At 42.3% G+C, this 19,918-nt stretch overlaps 1 protein-coding gene across 2 annotated transcripts in view; it reads right to left on the minus strand.

Moving 5' to 3' along the window:
• LOC132883366 (exportin-5) overlaps window positions 1-19,918 on the minus strand; it is an 86,019-nt gene that overhangs the window by 55,243 nt on the left and 10,858 nt on the right. For both annotated transcript variants that reach the window (XM_060916907.1, XM_060916906.1), the window contains exons 4-7: window positions 18,960-19,097; window positions 8,336-8,518; window positions 8,068-8,094; window positions 7,774-7,959 (exon numbers count right to left, since the gene is read on the minus strand). In XM_060916907.1, coding sequence (XP_060772890.1) covers window positions 7,774-7,959; window positions 8,068-8,094; window positions 8,336-8,518; window positions 18,960-19,097 — 534 coding nt within the window. The remainder of the gene's footprint in view (window positions 1-7,773; window positions 7,960-8,067; window positions 8,095-8,335; window positions 8,519-18,959; window positions 19,098-19,918) is intronic.

Below are 19,918 nucleotides of genomic sequence, written 5' to 3' on the forward strand. Positions count from 1 at the left end.
ATGTGTAATAAACGCACCCATACTTTTGGTTTGTTTATATTTAGAATTGCATCCAGCTACAACAAGATCAACTGTGAGCTACCGCTCACTTGCGCATCCCCCCCCCCGCTCTCGCTTGTATTAGGACGCAAGCAGTCGAAGAAATAGGACACTTGTTATGAATGCTGACTTCAACAAATAATTCACCCTGAAACAACCAAGTAAAGAGCAGTGTCTCTCCCCAGGGATTTCACATACCATCCTGATCAACTGTCATTTTGAAATAGCGTCAAAATCCACGCTATATGTTCCGTAAATACATTCAGTTGGTAAACAGGAAGTTGATGTGCGACAGACCTGAAAACGGTATACATGGTATAGAACCCCAAGCTGAAGCTCGATACCAAATCTCAAGCAGTTGTGATTTGTAGTTGCTGAGAGAAGCGTTACGAAAATGCTGTAAATCCATGCTATATTTCCATAAATACAGTCAATAAACAGGAAGTCGATGTGCGACAGACCTGAAAACTGTATACATGGTACCGAACCCCAAGCTGAAGCTCAGTACCAAATCTCAAGCAGCTGTGATTTGTAGTTGCTGAGAGAAGCGTTACAGAAATTGTGTCAATCCACACTATACGTTCTGTAAATACATCAAGTCGGTAAACAGTAGGGCTGTAATGATATGCGTATCGAAATCGCGATACGCAGAGCCACGATCCGTATCACGATACAAGAAGGCAGAATCGCGGTACACCCTTTCAAACTTCTCCTCAGCCCAAAAACAGAGGCGCTTCCAAACTTCAATTTATGAATACTTTACTTTTTATTTAAATTACATTTTAAACTTACTTAAATTACTTTTATTTTTTTTATATCTATTAGTAAGTCGTTTTTTCGCCGACCAGCGACAATCTTCTGCGAGTCACGCAACGTCCACACTCGCCACTGGCAGAGCATTCATTTCTTTTAAGCGGTCGCCATTCTGGTTGCGACGCGGGGAGCGACTCTGTAAACAAGCAGCTCATTGGCTGGCTAGGTGTGCCACAAGCCAATCACAATCACTTGACCGGAAAGGCATGCAGTGTTGCCAGATTGGGCAGGTTTAGGTGCTTTATGGCTGGTTTTGAACACATTTTGGGGTGGAAAACATTAGCAATATCTGGCAACACTGAAGGCATGTCTGCTTGGGCGGAAGCCTTCTGCGGCAGTTACATTTTGACACGCGAGCAATGTTTCACCATAAAAATTCCGTAATTTCCATCTGTTTTCCGCGATCACAGAAAATCATTGGCCCTATGAGAGTGAGACAGTGAGAGAGCCACCCCCCCCAAAAAAAATCTTAACGGATTTACACGATTTGGAAAAATGACTTTTTCAGAACCGAAAAAAACAGAGCTTCCGGCTCAACAGTATTATTTTGAGAAATAAAACAATCTTTGGATATACATTTGTTCATTTTTGCATACATATTACTCATTCTCTGCAGTGGTCTGAATTATTTGTTATTAAATAGTTAATGTAAGTAAGTAAAATGTTAATAAGTCAAATTTACTACTTTAAAAATTAAAAAAAAAAAAAATCGTGGGCGTATCGAATCGTGGGTCAAAAATCGCGATACGAATCGAATCGTGAGTTGGGTGTATCGTTACAGCCCTAGTAAACAGGAAGTCGATGTCCAACAGACCTGAAAACGGTATACACGGTATTGAACACCAAGCTGAAGTTTGGTACCAAATCTCAAGCAGTTGTGATTTGTAGTTGCTGAGAAAAGCGTTACGAAAATTTTGTAAATCCACGCTATATTTCCGTAAATACATTGTCAGTAAACAGGAAGTTGATGTGCGACAGACCTGAAAACGGTACACACGGTAGAGAACCCCAAGCTGAAGCTCAGTACCAAATCTCAAGCAGTTGTGATTTGGAGTTGCCAAGAGAAGCGTTACGAAAATGTTGTAAATCCACGCTATATGTTCCGTAAAACGCATTAAGTCAGTAAACAGGAAGTCGATGTGCGACAGACCTGAAAACGGTGAACACGGTATAGAACCCCAAGCTGAAGCTCAGTACCAAATCTCAAGCAGTTGTGATTTGTAGTTGCTGAGAGAAGCGTTACAGAAATTGTCAATCCACGCTACATGTTCTGTAAATACATTAAGTCGGTAAACAGGAAGTCGATGTGCGACAGACCTGAAAACAGTACACACTGTATCGAACCCCAAGCTGAAACTCAGTACCAAATCTCAAGCAGTTGTGATTTGTAGTTGCTGAGAAAAGCGTTACAAAAATTTTGTAAATCCACGCTATATTTCCGTAAATACATTGTCAGTAAACAGCAAGTTGATGTGCGACAGACCTGAAAACGGTGCACACGGTATCGAACCCCAAGCTGAAGTTTGGTACCAAATCTCAAGCAGTTGTGATTTGTCGTTGCTAAGAGAAGCGTTACGAAAACATTGTAAATCCACGCTATTTGTTCCGTAAAACGGATTAAGTAAATCCACGTGTAACCCACCTAAAGATTTGGTTACTAAACCTAAATATATTGAATAAATATTTAAATACATAAATATATACACATATGGATAAATAGATTAATAGAACTACTTAGAAGTTTATGAATATTGTTTGCTGTTAACAGGAAGCAGGGCTTTTATTTTGGCAAGGTTGTTCTTGTTGCCTAGGACAGGCATTGTACTATTTTTCCCGCTCTTGACGCTTGATTCCTTCGATAGCTGTAATAGTGGATAACAATCTCTCTTGAACCTTAAATTATCTTTCAACATTTACTTCCCAGATCACTTGCACTCAAATTACTTCACTCTTTATACTGCCCGAACATTCATCTTTCCCTTGTTTAATTTCCTTCTGGATCTCTCCGGTGAGTTATTCTGATTTTTGTTTCCATTAGCATCACTTGGCAATGCATTGAATTGTATGGGGCTAGCATATTAGTGTGCTAGGGTAATATTTATGGACAGATATTTTATCGATGTTTTAAAAAAAAAAAAAAAAAATCGGAGATGTTTACTCTTTTGCTGTTCTACTAGTGTATGTTTGTTTATGTTCTGGGATGAGTTTATTATTGTCAGTGTGATATATTGTATTTATGATCTATGTCAGGGCTTTTCAAAGTGTGGGCCGCGCCCCCCCGGGGGGCGCCAGAGTTCTTCAGGGGGGGATGCAACATGAGGAAAAATAAACCAGAATAAGTTACTATTGTGGACATTTAGCGAACTTCAGCTAGCCTTTGCCAGAGACAAAATGGATCGATTTTTAGTACCTAAAGCTACAGTGAGTGAGGAGACAGAGTCTGGGCCAAGCAAAAAAAAAACAGAGCCTCCAGGATTTTGCGATGTTGCGATTTGCAACTTCAGTGCAAATTCAACCAATCCCCGCGAATTCAGGGCGGTGTTGCAATTATATCCAATCACCGCAACTTTCCCGCAAATTTGACCAATCGTTGGCGTCGTCTTGCGGTGACGTCGACAAACTACCTTCCGCCTTACTTCCGTGTATATGTTCAAGAGAAACAGCATGCGCGCAGTGTTGCCAGATTGGGTGGTTTTAAGTGCATTTTGGCAGGTTTTGAACATATTTTGGGCTGGAAAACGTCAGCAGTATCTGGCAACACTGCATGATGTGCGAGTCAGTGTTTCTGTAGGCTTAAATTCTGTTACTGAAAGTGTGTTATGTTTACAGTGAAGGACTGTGTGCACTTTACATTATTTTTTTACTTAATACAAGAAATTAATGGATGCCAACATTTTTGCCAAAATGGTATTTTATTTTCCATTGTTTAGGCAGCTTCAGCATCATACTGTGAGATTCTGTTCAAATTGTTTTTTTTCTTCTATGAAGCCTGAGCCATTTATTTTATTAGTTTATAATTATTGTTTAATTTAGTCTTCAGGAGAGACTGCCTGCACACAGTACTAGTATTAATAGGTTTTTTTCTGACATGAAAGCTGAGGCATTTATATTATATTTTAAGGTAACTTCATGTTGTGCTGTGAGGTTCTCTGCACTTTAACTTTTGAACCAACAGGTGCATTTGGATAAGTAAAGCCTATTTTTCTGCATTTTTGTAGTCCTGGTAATCTTTTATATTGGTAAAGTTGTTTATAGGACCATTTCTCAGTGTCTTTGTTTTTTTAATCAATAGTTTTTCAGTAATAACTTAATATTTAACATACTCAATTTGAATCACAAAAAGAGAAAATCGCAACAATTTCTCGCAACTTTCACTTCCTCCCGCAATGTAATCGCAACAAAAACCTAAAAAACACCGCAACTTTCATCGCAATTTTTTTTTGGAAAAAACCCCGCAACATCAGACATTTTAGCCCGCAACAATCACAAAAAAGGCCCGCGGAATCCTGGGGGGACTGAAAAAAGAAGTATGACCACGATTATTTAAAGTTTGGATTTTCATGGACTGGATCTGAAGATGCTCTACTGCCAGTGTGTTGTCTGCCAAGAGGTGCTAGCTAACGATGCTATGAGATGTTTAAAATGTGTAAAACAAGATGTTTTAAAAAAGCACAGATGTTTAAAATGTGAAAAAGAAAAAAAGAAAAATGTGTACAACCACCATTTTTTTAAAAATACAAATGGAACATTAAGTATAACAACAATTGTAAAGGGGGGGGGGGGGGGGGGGGGGGCGCTGTTGTTTATTTGCTCTCCGAGGGGGGGCTGACTCTCCCACACTTTGAAAACCCCTGATCTATGTAAATGCTAATAGTACCAGACTCCTCAGAAATGGGAGACGTTAAAGGAACAGTCCACCGTACTTCCATAATGAAATATGCTCTTATCTGAATTGAGACGAGCTGCTCCGTACCTCTCCGAGCTTTGCGCGACCTCCCAGTCAGTCAGACGCAGTCAGACGCGCTGTCACTCCTGTTAGCAATGTAGCTAGGCTCAGCATGGCCAATGGTATTTTTTGGGGCTGTAGTTAGATGCGACCAAACTCTTCCGCGTTTTTCCTGTTTACATAGGTTTATATGACCAGTGATATGAAACAAGTTCAGTTACACAAATTGAAACGTAGCGATTTTCTATGCTATGGAAAGTCCGCACTATAATGACAGGCGTACTAACACCTTCTGCGCGCTTCGGCAGCGCATTGATATCTGAGCTCCGTATCAATGCGCTGTCGAAGCGCGCAGAAGGTGTTAGTACGCCTGTCATAGTGCGGACTTTCCATAGCATAGAAAATCGCCACGTTTCAATTTGTGTAACTGAACTTGTTTCATGTCACTGGTCATATAAACCTATGTAAACAGGAAAAACGCGGAAGAGTTTGGTCGCATCTAACTACAGCCCCAAAAAATACCATTGGCCATGCTGAGCCTAGCTACATTGCTAACAGGAGTGACAGCGCGTCTGACTGACTGGGAGGTCGCGCAAAGCTCGGAGAGGTACGGAGCAGCTCGTCTCAATTCAGATAAGAGCATATTTCATTATGGAAGTACGGTGGACTGTTCCTTTAAAGAGCGGTGTGGAATGTTAGGGGGCACGCGCACAGTAGCCTGTGTGTGTGTGAGAGAGAGAGAGAAAACGGCATCTCTTCTCTCTTATTACGCGAGTGAATGACGGTATGTTGTAGCTGAGCCTCACTGAGTGAAATGTTGATTTCTGATTAAACTGCTATACCGCAGATTGGTTTTTGATGTGAACTGAAATTGGATGGCGAGTCAGTCCCTGGATCCTGGAACTTCCTCTGGACCATCTGGAAGATCAGCGCCATCAGCTGGATTACGCCAAGCACATACGCACTGATATTTTACACCCACACTTTTCTTCTCTTATGGACATTTTGTTTGATTTGATACTTTGAATTTGAAGAGCTCTCTTTTATTTATTTTTTGGGGCATTTATTATTTGAATCTTTTTGTTACTATTTTCTTTATTCTCTATTAAGTGAAAGGGTCAAATTTAATCTGCATCATTTAATAAATATTAGACTGTTTTTTTTCTACCTTTTAAATGGTTGCCTTTTGTCAATTCACTCCCCCTGTAATGCCGTACCTAGAACTGGCCTAAACTAAATGAACTGCCTGATATTAGTTAGACAGCACCTTTCTTAAATGTACTTATATTTTTCCTAGTAGAGTAGAGGGGTGCTACACACGCTATCGACCCTTCCCACTGACGTCACCGGAAACCGGAAGTAAACAAACCCTGCGCCATATTGGAAGACCAACAAACTCGTGATCAGGGGGAAATAACGGCAGCGCGCGGAATTTAAACCCACGAGGCACTTGATTCATCATAAACCTACAATGGTAAACTTTTGTGCTGTGTTAGGGTGTTCCAACAAAGCTGACGGGAAAGGTGAAAAGAAGTCTTTCTACAGAATACCAGCTGTGATTGAGACACAAGCAAACCAAGGAGCTTTCTGCCAGGAGACAGTAGAACAAAATAGCAGAACAAAAAATAGCAGAACAAAACAGCAGAACAAAATGTCTGGACACAAATCGGGTTTTCAGAAAAAGAAAGAAAATAAACGCAGGGTCGAAAATATAAAAAAGGAGGCAGAAAATGCAAAACGAGTTTTAAGGTAGGACAAATGGTTACTTTTCTGAGGCAGCCCGCCGTGGCTGCCTGCAGGCTTATTTATTATAGCCCATTTAGTTAAAATAGTTGATCTAAAATGTTTATAGTTATGTGATGGTTGTCCTCAGTGTTCGAACTATGCCGATATTTTCGGGGGGTCCCTTTTTTTCCCTGGGGGGGTGCTTGCGCTTGTCTCGGAGCGCGGATCTCCAAACACGAGAAGCCTATCTTACGCACATATCACGCGGACTCCACACACGCATCGCGTCTGAAGTCATAACTCATCAGGGGAAATCGTGTCCGCATTGGCATGTTCAAAAAACAACCTCGCGTCAACGATGATACCACACGCAAGAACAAAAAAAACAGTCAGGCTACTCAACAACCAACCTGGCAGCAGCAGTCATTGTCATATCGGTTTATTTTATCTTTGATGTAAACACAACACTTCGGATATGCAAATGCTTCCCGTTACACATGATTGCTATGTCAATAAACATCATTTTGCCAATATTTTAGAGACCCCCAACATTTCCCAAATCATGTTTTCAAGGGATCTCATGTCTGTTTCAGGGGATCTCGGATCCCCCCCGAGTACCCCCGTAGTTCGAACACTGGTTGTCCTGATTTAGACTGGTGTGTTTTGTTTTTTTTTTGGGGGGGGGGGGGGGGGGGGGGGGGGGGTTGTGCGATGTTGCACCCGGGTCCAGATTAGGGCAGAACCGGCCCTGGCTACATTTCAGGTGTAGTTTGTTTTATGTATGTATGTACTTGCATAGATGTGTACTTGGTCTTCCAATATGGCGACCACCGAAATCTCGCGGCGCGGTGACGTCATGCGGGAAGGGTCTATATTTCCGTAAATACATTTAGTCAGTAAACAGGAAGTTGATGTGCGACAGACCTGAAGACGGTATACACGGTATCGAACCCCAAGCTGAAGTTTGGTACCAAGAGATTATGATTTGTGGTTGCTGAGAAAAAGGGTGTTTTGGATGGACGGACAGCGGTAAACCAGTAATCCCCCCCCCCCCGAGCAGGGGTATTATAATAATAATAATAATAAAAAATATATCCAGGTAATGCTCGCGAGTATCTTGTATTGACAGGCGTTTTGAATATACAGTGGTGAGTTTGTGTATAGACAATGTATTACAGGACATGTTTACATGGAATACCTACATGCTGCTAAAGAAAGAACAGCACTGAGGCAATGAAAGAGCCACTCACTTTCCTGCTGATTGCAATAAGCAAACACTCAGCAGCCTCCAGCTGAAGGTCCGGTTCACTCAGGAGTAAGCACAGGATCTCGAGTAAATGACAGTTGTTGTTTGTGATGTGAACCAGCGCAACCCAGTCTATGTAGCCGGCCAGAGTGTTTAAAGTGGTTACGCCGACCCGACAATGAGCTTTGGCCTAAAAAGGAGCCAGATTTTATTAAACAGTCTGATGCTATGCCAAAGTACATCATTCATCTCTAATTGAAATGCAAATCAATCAGCGACAACACAGTCTGAGCCTTACCTTTAACTCCTGTCCTGGAATCATTTTCTGGGAAACGAAAGAGAGACGATTCAAACGTGATGATGAACAAAGTATGTGTAGAGTGCAGTACAAGTTCTGCTTGCTGGAGCATAAAACTCAAACGCTTTATGAAATCCATTAACGATAATGAGATCGCCACGTGTTGTAGAATGTGAACGAGACAAGTTGGTTCCTGTGCGGCGCAAACGTCAACTTCAACCTATACATCTACAACACCTTTAAGCTCAAATTCACGATGATATCCTACCAGTTTCCTGTACTCGTCGACATGCTGCTGCAGAATGCTCAGGAGGAAGTTGAAGATATTGTCCATGTTCTGCGTTAGCGTGTGTTGGATGTCTCTCCGGCGCTGCTGGGGTAAAGTCTGGAATGTGATCACGTCCTCAGCTAGCCGCAGCAGAATCAGCATCACCAGCTCTGTCTGTGTGTCCTGAACAGGAAGAGTTACAGGACATGAAACATACCCGTTGGGAAAGAGCGGCAAAGGTGATCAATTTACACGTAAATGACAGAATTTTGAGTGTGACTAAGTGTTCAGGGAATAATAGAGATGAAAGTGGAGCAAAAAAAAAAAAATCTCCTGAATTTTTGAAAGTTAAACTAAGATTGGGGGGGGACGGGACGTCCCCCGAAAAAATTTTAATAACACGCAAAACCCTGCATTCTAGCACTTATTTTCACTAAAACAAGGGATAACTTTTTTGTTTCATGTACATTTATGATTAACATGTCAAAAATTTAATTCCCCTAGTTAGAGTAATTTTCAAGAGTGCGTTGTTCTAAATTCAGAATTTTCACGATTGGATGTCAAAACTTATATAAAGTGATGCTGTCACATCTTATGTGCAATACTACATACATACATATTTAGAAAATAATAATTCAACAGATATTACATAGTTCACACTCATGAAATTGAATTGATTCAATATCAAAACAGTCTTATTAATCAGATAGATATTTATTGTAGGGCGGCACGGTGGTGTAGTGGTTAGCACTGTCGCCTCACAGCAAGAAGGTCCGGGTTCGAGCCCCGTGGCCGGCGAGGGCCTTTCTGTGCAGAGTTTGCATGTTCTCCCCGTGTCCGCGTGGGTTTCCTCCGGGTGCTCTGGTTTCCCCCACAGTCCAAAGACATGCAGGTTAGGTTAACTGGTGACTCTAAATTGACCGTAGGTGTGAATGTGAGTGTGAATGGTTGTTTGTCTCTGTGTCAGCCCTGTGATGACCTGGCGACTTGTCCAGGGTGTACCCCGCCTTTCACCCGTAGCCAGCTGGGATAGGCTCCAGCTCGCCTGCGACCCTGTAGAACAGGATAAAGCGGCTACAGATAATGAGATGAGATATTTATTCTAACAGTAAACTCATTCAGAACAGAAAAGATTAAATCAGCCACATTATCTTGTAAAATTGAGCTTATTCAACACAAACTTATCAAAAAGATTTTCTTATTACAGGGCTCAAAATTCATATATATTTTTCCACCAGCCAGCCGGACTAGTTACCTTCCAAAGTAACTCTCCAGACAGAAAATCAACTCGCCAAAATTTGTTCGTGTACGAATTTTACTTCTGTCAAAAATAACACAAAAGAGAGTAGTTACCATTGTTCATGACTAACGTGCATTTATTTCTTTTCTCTTTCTTTTTTCGGAAGAACGCCGAGACCGGAAGCTTTCTTTTTCTCTCCTCCTGTGTAAAGTCCACAAGCGGAGGCCATCTGATCTGCTTTAATATCAACAGATCTTCATTTAAGGGTACGTGAATCTTTTCATCATGGCACACCTTCAGCCTGTTCAGTGTGCTGAGTGCAGGATGTTTAGTCATTCTTCCTCCGTCACTAGCGATAGCTCTATTAGCTTTACTTGTGATAAGTGCAGATTAGTTAGCTCTCTGACGGAGAAGATTTCAGTGCTAGAAGCGCGTGTCCAGGCTTTAGAGCAGGTTAGTGAGCGTGAGAACAGTGTAGTTTCCGTTAGGGAAAGTCTGGACGCCCTAGGTGGAGTTAGCAATCCCCCAACTCCGGCATTAGAGCCCTTACAGCGGGGCGAATGGGTGACGGCTCGGCGGCATAAGCGTAGAGCCAAAGCTACCGCTGAGGCTCGCCCACGGGAGCACCACTCCTCTCCGCGTCACGTGTCGAACAGGTTTGCTCTCCTTAGTGATGCACCCACTGAGAAACCTGAAAGAGCTCTGGTTATAGGGGACTCTATCATACGGCACGTGAAATTAGCTCAGCCTTTAGGGGCACCAGCAGCTTTAGTCAGGTGTATACCGGGAGCCAGGGCGCCGGACATAGCAGGTAATCTTAGGGTCCTAGGCAAGCACAGGTTCTCAAAGATAGTTATCCATGCAGGAGCTAATGATATACGCCTTCGTCAGTCTGAGGTTACTAAGAGTAACTTTGTAGAGGTGTTTAAATTAGCGAAGGCGATGTCCGATGCTGTAGTATGCTCTGGCCCCATCCCAATGCGGCGTGGCGATGTAGCTTACAGCAGGTTATGGTCGCTGAACTGCTGGCTGTCCAGGTGGTGCTCTGAAAACAGTGTGGGCTTTATAGATAATTGGGCTAATTTTGAGGGCACTGCTGGCCTGTTAGGGCGGGACGGTATCCATCCCACTCGGGAAGGTGCTGCTCTCATTTCCTGCAGCATAGGTCATAGTCTCAGAACAGGCCTAGTTAATTTCTGACAATCCAGAGCCAAGGCCAGGGAGCAGACGAACAGGCTAAACCGACTGTCTGCTAGCTGCACAGAGTCGTCACTCAGGGCCCACTACATCGAGACTGTGTCTGTTCCCCGAGCTCAACAAAAAGGTAGAAATTTTCAGAGAGTTTGTTCCAGTAACCTAATCAATATAAAATTAGATCAGACTGACTGTACAGCTGCTGCCAGCACCTTTGATCTAAAGGTGGGGCTATTAAATATTAGATCTCTTACATCTAAAGCGCTAATGGTTAATGAACTCATTACTGATCAGGAGTTTAATGTACTGTGTTTAACAGAAACATGGATTAAGCCAAATGAATATATAGCATTAAATGAAGCAAGTCCTCCTGGATACAGTTATATACACCAGCCTCGTCTAACTGGCAGAGGAGGAGGCGTCGCGGTTATTTATAACGATTATCTAGGTGTAACACACAAACCTGGTTATAAATTTAATACATTTGAAGTTCTTCATACTCATATAATGTATGTAGCCTCGAAAAATAAGTCTACCCAGTTAATTCCATTGCTTATTATTTACAGGCCCCCGGGGCCATATTCTGAGTTTCTTTCTGAATTTGCAGATTTTATCTCAGATCTGGTTATTTCCTTAGACAAAGCTTTAGTTGTCGGAGATTTTAATATTCACTTTGATAACCCAGAAGACCCTTTAAAAACAGCGTTTGTGTCCATCTTAGATTCAGTCGGGATTAAGCAGAATGTCATAGGACCGACCCATAATGGTGGTCACACCCTTGATCTAATACTAACATTCAGATTAAACGTAGACAATATAGTCATACTTCCACAGTCTGAAGTTATCTCAGATCATTGTCTCATCTCATTCAAAATATGTCTGAGTAATAATATATGCACCTCACCACGCTACTGTATTAAACGTACTTTCACGTCAACTACTGCACAGAGCTTTATAAATGATCTCCCAGAGCTGTCAACTTTGATTGGGTCACTGTCAGCCCCTGCAGAACTCGATCAGGCAACTGAATGCTTAGAGTCAACATTCCGCCATACTTTAGATAATGTAGCTCCTCTAAAAAGGAAAATGATTAGAGAGAAAAAATTAGCACCCTGGTATAATGATGACACTCGCACATTAAAACAGACCACTCGAAAATTGGAACGTAAATGGCGTCAAACAAAATTGGTAGTGTTCAAATTGGCGTGGAAGGAGAGCTTCCTGAAGTATAGAAAAGCTCTTAGTGCTGCGAGATCAACATATCTCTCCTCCCTAATAGAAGATAACAAAAATAATCCTAGATTCCTATTTAATACTGTAGCAAAATTAACCAGGAATAAGTCCACTATCAACACATGCACACCTGCAGTATGTAGTAGCAACGACTTCATGAATTTTTTTAATGACAAAATTGAGAATATCCGACAAAAAATTCAAACTACTAATTTAAGGTTAGACAATGAAAGTGACCTTGTAGTTAACAATATAACTGTATCAGATCATCAGTTAGAATGTTTTACTCCCCTAAAAGAAACTGAATTACTTTCATTAATCTCTACATCAAAAGCCTCAACTTGCGTACTAGATCCCTTACCGACACATCTATTCAAACAGATAATGCCTGGAGTAATTGAACCGCTTCTAAAAATAATAAATTCTTCTCTTATGATTGGCTATGTACCCAAATCCTTTAAACTAGCAGTTATCAAACCCCTGATTAAAAAACCTGACCTTGATCCCTGTCAGCTGTCCAATTATCGGCCAATATCAAACCTCCCCTTTATCTCCAAGATCCTTGAAAAAGCTGTGGCACAGCAGTTATGCTCATATTTACATAGGAATAACATCCATGAAATGTATCAGTCAGGATTTAGACCTCATCATAGCACAGAGACAGCACTGGTTAAAGTAGTAAACGACCTACTGTTGGCGTCTGATCAGGGCTGTGTCTCGCTACTTGTGTTGCTTGACCTTAGTGCAGCATTTGATACCATTGATCATTCCATTCTTCTGGATAGACTAGAAAATGTTGTGGGAGTTAAGGGAATGGCCCTCTCCTGGCTCAGGTCTTATCTAACTGATCGTTATCAGTATGTCGATATAAATGGTGATATTTCTAGACGTACCGAGGTAAAGTTTGGTGTTCCACAAGGTTCTGTCTTGGGTCCACTGCTTTTTTCTCTATATATGTTACCTCTGGGCGATATTATTCGTAAACATTGTATTAGTTTCCACTGTTATGCTGATGACACACAGTTGTATGTCTCTGCAAAACCTGATGAGAGACACCAGCTTAATAAAATTGAGGAATGTGTTAAGGACATTAGACACTGGATGCTTATAAATTTCCTTCTGCTTAACTCTGACAAGACTGAAGTACTTGTGCTAGGACCACATACAGCTAGAAGTAAGTTTTCTGATTACACAGTAACTCTGGATGGCCTTTCTGTTTCTTCACGTGCAGCAGTAAAAGACCTCGGAGTGATTATTGACCCCAGTCTTTCATTCGAAACTCACATTGATAACATCACCCGGATAGCTTTCTTTCATCTCAGAAATATTGCAAAGATAAGAAATTTAATGTCATTGCATGATGCAGAAAAACTAGTCCATGCTTTCGTTACCTCCAGGTTGGATTATTGTAATGCCTTACTGTCTGGATGTTCCAATAAGTGCATAAACAAGCTCCAGTTAGTTCAAAATGCCGCAGCAAGAGTCCTTACTAGAACTAGAAAATATGACCACATCACGCCTGTCTTATCCACACTGCATTGGCTCCCAATCAAATTTCGTATTGATTATAAAATACTACTATTGACCTTTAAAGCACTAAATGGTCTCGCACCACAGTACCTGAGTGAACTTCTGCTCCTCTATGACCCGCCACGCCTACTTAGATCAAAAGGTGCAGGCTATCTGCTGGTACCTCGTATAGTGAAGGCTACATCAGGGGGCAGAGCCTTTTCTTACAAAGCCCCACTGTTATGGAACAGCCTTCCAAGTAATGTTCGGGAATCAGACACAGTCTCAGCATTTAAGTCTAGGCTGAAAACATATCTGTTTAGTCAAGCCTTTTGTTAATGGTGTTTATGAGGTAAAGGAGTAGATCTGGAGGGTCCTCAGACATAGAGTGTTTTGGTAAACTGGGATGTATGGATGCTGTCAGTCCCCACTCGCTTGCTCACTCGAGTTTGTTGACGGTGCAGTGGCTGGCTGCTTTATGTCCCGGGGCTCCCTCATGCCTGTGTTACCTTCTGGCTCTCTCCTTTTAGTTATGCTGTCATAGTTAGTTGCCGGAGTCCCCGCTTGTACTCGGTGCAATATGTATACTGTTCCTACTTATTCAGGTGACATTGGGCATACCTAACCACCTGTGTTTTCTTTCTCCCCCCCCCCCAAATCTGTCCCTCTGAGTTACATGGAGTCAACAGGAAATCTTTTGGTGGAGACGGTGGGGACCTCGACTGGCTATCGTAGCCTGCAGGGAATCGGCCGTCAGACATTCTGTCGCATGTCCCAGACCCGGTGAAATGTAACTGAATTGTCTTGGCCAGGCCTAAGGGTCCCATCTGCATCTCATCATTGCTGAGGAGTGTGCTCCCATCACCCGATCAAGCATCCAGCCAGAGCAGGTCATGATATATTTTTTACCATATTAACATGCCATTGTGCGTCATGCCTCATGTAAAGACTCTCGTCTCTGCGAGCCTACCACACAGATTTAATACTTGTCATTTTTAGGGCATACCTAACAACGTGTTTTCTCTCTCTCTCTCTTCTCCCCCCCCCCCCCCCCCCCCCCCCCCCCCATCTGTCCCTCTGAGTTACATGTTTATCCTGGGATTGAGATGCTGGCCTCTTCTGCCCCTCGGACCTGCTTGATCCATCCTGGTGCCCTGTGTCTGGTCGGAGTTTTATCGCCCCACTCCTGTGAAGGACGGCCCCATGAGGACAGTTGAGGGTTATACCTGTTAAAACTGTTAATATTATAGTCAGGCTGTCTGTTGTTGCCCAAATGAGGATGGGTTCCCTTTTGAGTCTGGTTCCTCTCGAGGTTTCTTCCTCATGTCGTCTGAGGGAGTTTTTCCTTGCCACCGTCGCCACAGGCTTGCTCATTGGGGATAGATTAGGGATAAAATTAGCTCATGTTTTAAGTCGTTCAAATTCTGTAAAGCTGCTTTGCGACAATGTTTATTGTTAAAAGCGCTGTACAAATAAACTTGAAACTTGATTTCAAGACCCGAGTATTTTGATACTGTTGTTAAATACATAAATGAGAACAACACAGAGCACCATAATATAATCCAAAAAAATGCCAGATGACTGACCCCTTACGAGTTCTTTTAGGAACCAATTCGTCCGCTTCCATTTTTAATTTGTCGCTGAAATTGACAGAGCTTACACGGTAGCCTATGCAGCACCAGCGATTGCACGAACTGAGTCAGTGCTGGAAACCGGAACTACGAAATCTTCCCGCAAGTTCCTTTCAGCACCGAGATGTCGCCCGGGATTGGTTGGCGAGTGCGTGACTCCCCCCCAGGCAGCCTCTCACGTTACTGTCTGAGGGACAGGGAGAAAACCACCGCAAAAGGTTTTAAACGAACGCAACCAACACAAAACAAACGCAAGTCGGCAGATGACCATAAAATACTCGATAGTTACGATATCATAATTTTATTTATCTCTCTCAGAATTTTCAGAGATATATTGAGTATATTCGATATATCGCACAGCCCTAGTCTGAATCTTCGCTTCATATATATTTTTTATTCTCAACCAGCCAGCCAGGCTGCCTAGTGACAGGAATTCAGGGGTCGAAATTAAGCATGTACCGACGGACATGGGCAAGTCATTCTCATATTCGGGCAACAATAAAATTATCGCTAGTTGTCCATCGGACAACCGTGTTTGAATATCTATTTTACCAAGAAAAATTAAGTTGTTGTGATTCCTAACAGAAACAGCACGGAAACTTGATTTTTCCCGTCTCTTTTGTTTGTCCTTGACTTTGGTTCGTTGCGGTAGTTGATGCTTCCATTCGCGAGATGGCGCTACATGATATGATTATTCACACGAGGCGCCACCGTCACGTAGGCTAGAACGAACGAAGCGTCTTTTTGGACTGATTTTTAATTCTGATTTGATCAGTTACACTTTACCATGATGACATGATGTTTTCTGACTGTTTAAGAGAAGATACTAGTAGTTATACCGAGTTGTTTTACTGTTCATCATGATGAAATAAACACCAAACACATACGAGTGTTAGAACTTTATTTCTATCAATCAGTAATCAAACAATGGCAAAACAAGTTGAAATATTTTATTGCATACTCTATAATATGGCGGCACGGTGGTGTAGTGGTTAGCGCTGTCGCCTCACAGCAAGAAGGTCCTGGGTTCGAGCCCCGGGGCCGGCGAGGGCCTTTCTGTGCGGAGTTTGCATGTTCTCCCCGTGTCCGCGTGGGTTTCCTCCGGGTGCTCCGGTTTCCCCCACAGTCCAAAGACATGCAGGTTAGGTTAACTGGTGACTCTAAATTGACCGTAGGTGTGAATGTGAGTGTGAATGGTTGTCTGTGTCTATGTGTCAGCCCTGTGATGACCTGGCGACTTGTCCAGGGTGTACCCCGCCTTTCACCCGTAGTCAGCTGGGATAGGCTCCAGCTTGCCTGCGACCCTGTAGAAGGATAAAGCGGCTAGAGATAATGAGATGAGATGAGATGAGACTCTATAATATACATCCAGATTGCTTTTTATGCAAATTACTTACCCAGCCAACCTGCAAAAAAGTAGGGCAACTGATACATGCATACGGGCAAGTCAATTTTTGGGGTTGGTTGCCCTGATGGCAAGTACATTCAAAGGTTAATTTCGACCCCTGGAATTACCCGCCAAATGACAAATTAAGTCGCCTCGGGCGACCAGACCACCGCGAATTTCGAGCCCTGTATTATCATGCCACTTTAAAGATTTCAAACTATTAATAACGCACTAAAACTTAAATGGTTTGAACTGTGTGAGAGAGAGAGACATGGAATGCACTGCAAAGTTCAGAGTTTTGTACAACCCCGATTCCAAAAAAGTTGGGACAAAGTACAAATTGTAAATAAAAACGGAATGCAATAATTTACAAATCTCAAAAACTGATATTGTATTCACAATAGAACATAGACAACATATCAAATGTCGAAAGTGAGACATTTTGAAATTTCATGCCAAATATTGGCTCATTTGAAATTTCATGACAGCAACACATCTCAAAAAAGTTGGGACAGGGGCAATAAGAGGCTGGAAAAGTTAAAGGTACAAAAAAGGAACAGCTGGGGGACCAAATTGCAACTCATTAGGTCAATTGGCAATAGGTCATTAACATGACTGGGTATAAAAAGAGCATCTTGGAGTGGCAGCGGCTCTCAGAAGTAAAGATGGGAAGAGGATCACCAATCCCCCTAATTCTGCGCCGACAAATAGTGGAGCAATATCAGAAAGGAGTTCAACAGTGTAAAATTGCAAAGAGTTTGAACATATCATCATCTACAGTGCATAATATCATCAAAAGATTCAGAGAATCTGGAAGAATCTCTGTGCGTAAGGGTCAAGGCCGGAAAACCATACTGGGTGCCCGTGATCTTCGGGCCCTTAGACGGCACTGCATCACATACAGGCATGCTTCTGTATTGGAAATCACAAAATGGGCTCAGGAATATTTCCAGAGAACATTATCTGTGAACACAATTCACCGTGCCATCCGCCGTTGCCAGCTAAAACTCTATAGTTCAAAGAAGAAGCCGTATCTAAACACGATCCAGAAGCGCAGACGTCTTCTCTGAGTCAAGGCTCATTTAAAATGGACTGTGGCAAAGTGGAAAACTGTTCTGTGGTCAGACGAATCAAAATTTGAAGTTCTTTATGGAAATCAGGGACGCCGTGTCATTCGGACTAAAGAGGAGAAGGACGACCCAAGTTGTTATCAGCGCTCAGTTCAGAAGCCTGCATCTCTGATGGTATGGGGTTGCATTAGTGCGTGTGGCATGGGCAGCTTACACATCTGGAAAGACACCATCAATGCTGAAAGGTATATCCAGGTTCTAGAGCAACATATGCTCCCATCCAGACGACGTCTCTTTCAGGGAAGACCTTGCATTTTCCAACATGACAATGCCAAACCACATACTGCATCAATTACAGCATCATGGCTGCGTAGAAGAAGGGTCCGGGTACTGAACTGGCCAGCCTGCAGTCCAGATCTTTCACCCATAGAAAACATTTGGCGCATCATAAAACAGAAGATACAACAAAAAAAAGACCCAAGACAGTTGAGCAACTAGAATCCTACATTAGACAAGAATGGGTTAACATTCCTATCCCTAAACTTGAGCAACTTGTCTCCTCAGTCCCCAGACGTTTACAGACTGTTGTAAAGAGAAAAGGGGATGTCTCACAGTGGTAAACATGGCCTTGTCCCAACTTTTTTGAGATGTGTTGTCATGAAATTTAAAAATCACCTAATTTTTCTCTTTAAATGATACATTTTCTCAGTTTAAACATTTGATATGTCATCTATGTTCTATTCTGAATAAAATATGGAATTTTGAAACTTCCACATCATTGCATTCCATTTTTATTGACAATTTATACTTTGTCCCAACTTTTTTGGAATCGGGGTTGTAAAAACCAAAGAGGACAGTCTGCTAGGGCAAGTGAAAACCAGCTGTGAAACGGACACCACTAAATCTCGACCCTCTTCTTCTTCGGTTGCTCCACAGCCTTACAGCTGTTTTGTTTTCTCTTGCGCTTCCCCCAAATGGATTTTTTCATGTTTTTTGCTATGCTATGAACGGACTGTCTTATCTTGGGTTGAGAGGCTGGATTTGGCAGTGCCTTTTCCTCTTTCCCCTCTTATCGCGATAAAATCTTGTTCACATGACATGAGGCATGTACACAAGCATATAAGGTCTCGTACACACCAGCAAGCGTTGCGAGACTACAAAAATGGCGGCGCCCTGTCGCCGAATGTAAACAAGCCGCGTGATCGCAAAACCAAATTTCTGTGAAACGGAACGCCAAAAATCCGAAAAATTAAAGTTCTCCATTCAGAAAACCGGAGATTTTCAAGAGTTTTGTCAAACATCCGGGTAAATCCGGAAGACTTTCATCTACAGAATAACCAAGCAAATAAATACCACATACCCCAAATGTAGTGAGTGCTTCCATCTCTTTCAGCATATCCGGCCACTGTTGAGGCCACTCTCTCTTGATCATCTCCACTACAATCCTCGACAGAGCATCTTTAATGTGACTCTCCTCCTCCAAGATGGGATATGTTCCCTAGGAAACACAAAGACTAGTCAGTGCTCAGAACAGATCACTTCTCCTTGCGATGAGAATTCACAGAGCTGGCTCACATCGAGGTTGCCAGATTGTTCGACATTTAGACAAGATTATGCCTGAAGGAGAGGGGAAATTTAAAAAATAAAAAAATAAACAAGTCTGTGGGTGGGGGTTTCTGGGCTACTTTAAACCCTGTCTGCAAGTAGACACCAAGATCTTGTTTTAAACCGATTAACAATCTATATCTACTTCTAACTTCAGCAAAAAAATAAGCTACGACAAATAAAGGGAGTGTGTGAGTGTATCCAGTGTGGGAAATAAAGCCGGACCGGCAGACATTTTACCTGTAATTTTTGCGTTTGTTTGTCTGTATTTCAAAAGCATCAAACCGAATGGCCCGTGATAAAACGTAAAGGTATCAGAGACTCATTGTTTTGCAGGTCACGGGGCCCACAGGGCCCCTCCTGGGAAAAAACAGGGGCCCAGTTCTACAATGGGGGGCCCAGTGATTATCCTTCACTTGAAGCGACCCTAGTGAGCGAAGCGAGCCCAATGAACAGCTGGGGCAGCCCGGGGGCTGTTTTTTTCTTCTCAATTCTGTTTTTTTTTTGTATTAGAAGCCATATGAAGCAATGTAGATGACAAAAATCAATGCTTCAACCAAATATATTGAGAGATTGTTTAATCAGTGGCAATATTTTGGAATTCAACCACAGGCCACTATACATCACATCTATATTATCTCCTCCTTGTAAATTATAGCACAAGAATGGGTTTGTTTTTTGCATGCTGTGACGGTCTAATTCTGCTCGTCTCTA

Source organism: Neoarius graeffei, chromosome 3 (assembly GCF_027579695.1).
Source record: "Neoarius graeffei isolate fNeoGra1 chromosome 3, fNeoGra1.pri, whole genome shotgun sequence".
In the NCBI taxonomy this organism is placed as follows: domain Eukaryota; kingdom Metazoa; phylum Chordata; class Actinopteri; order Siluriformes; family Ariidae; genus Neoarius; species Neoarius graeffei.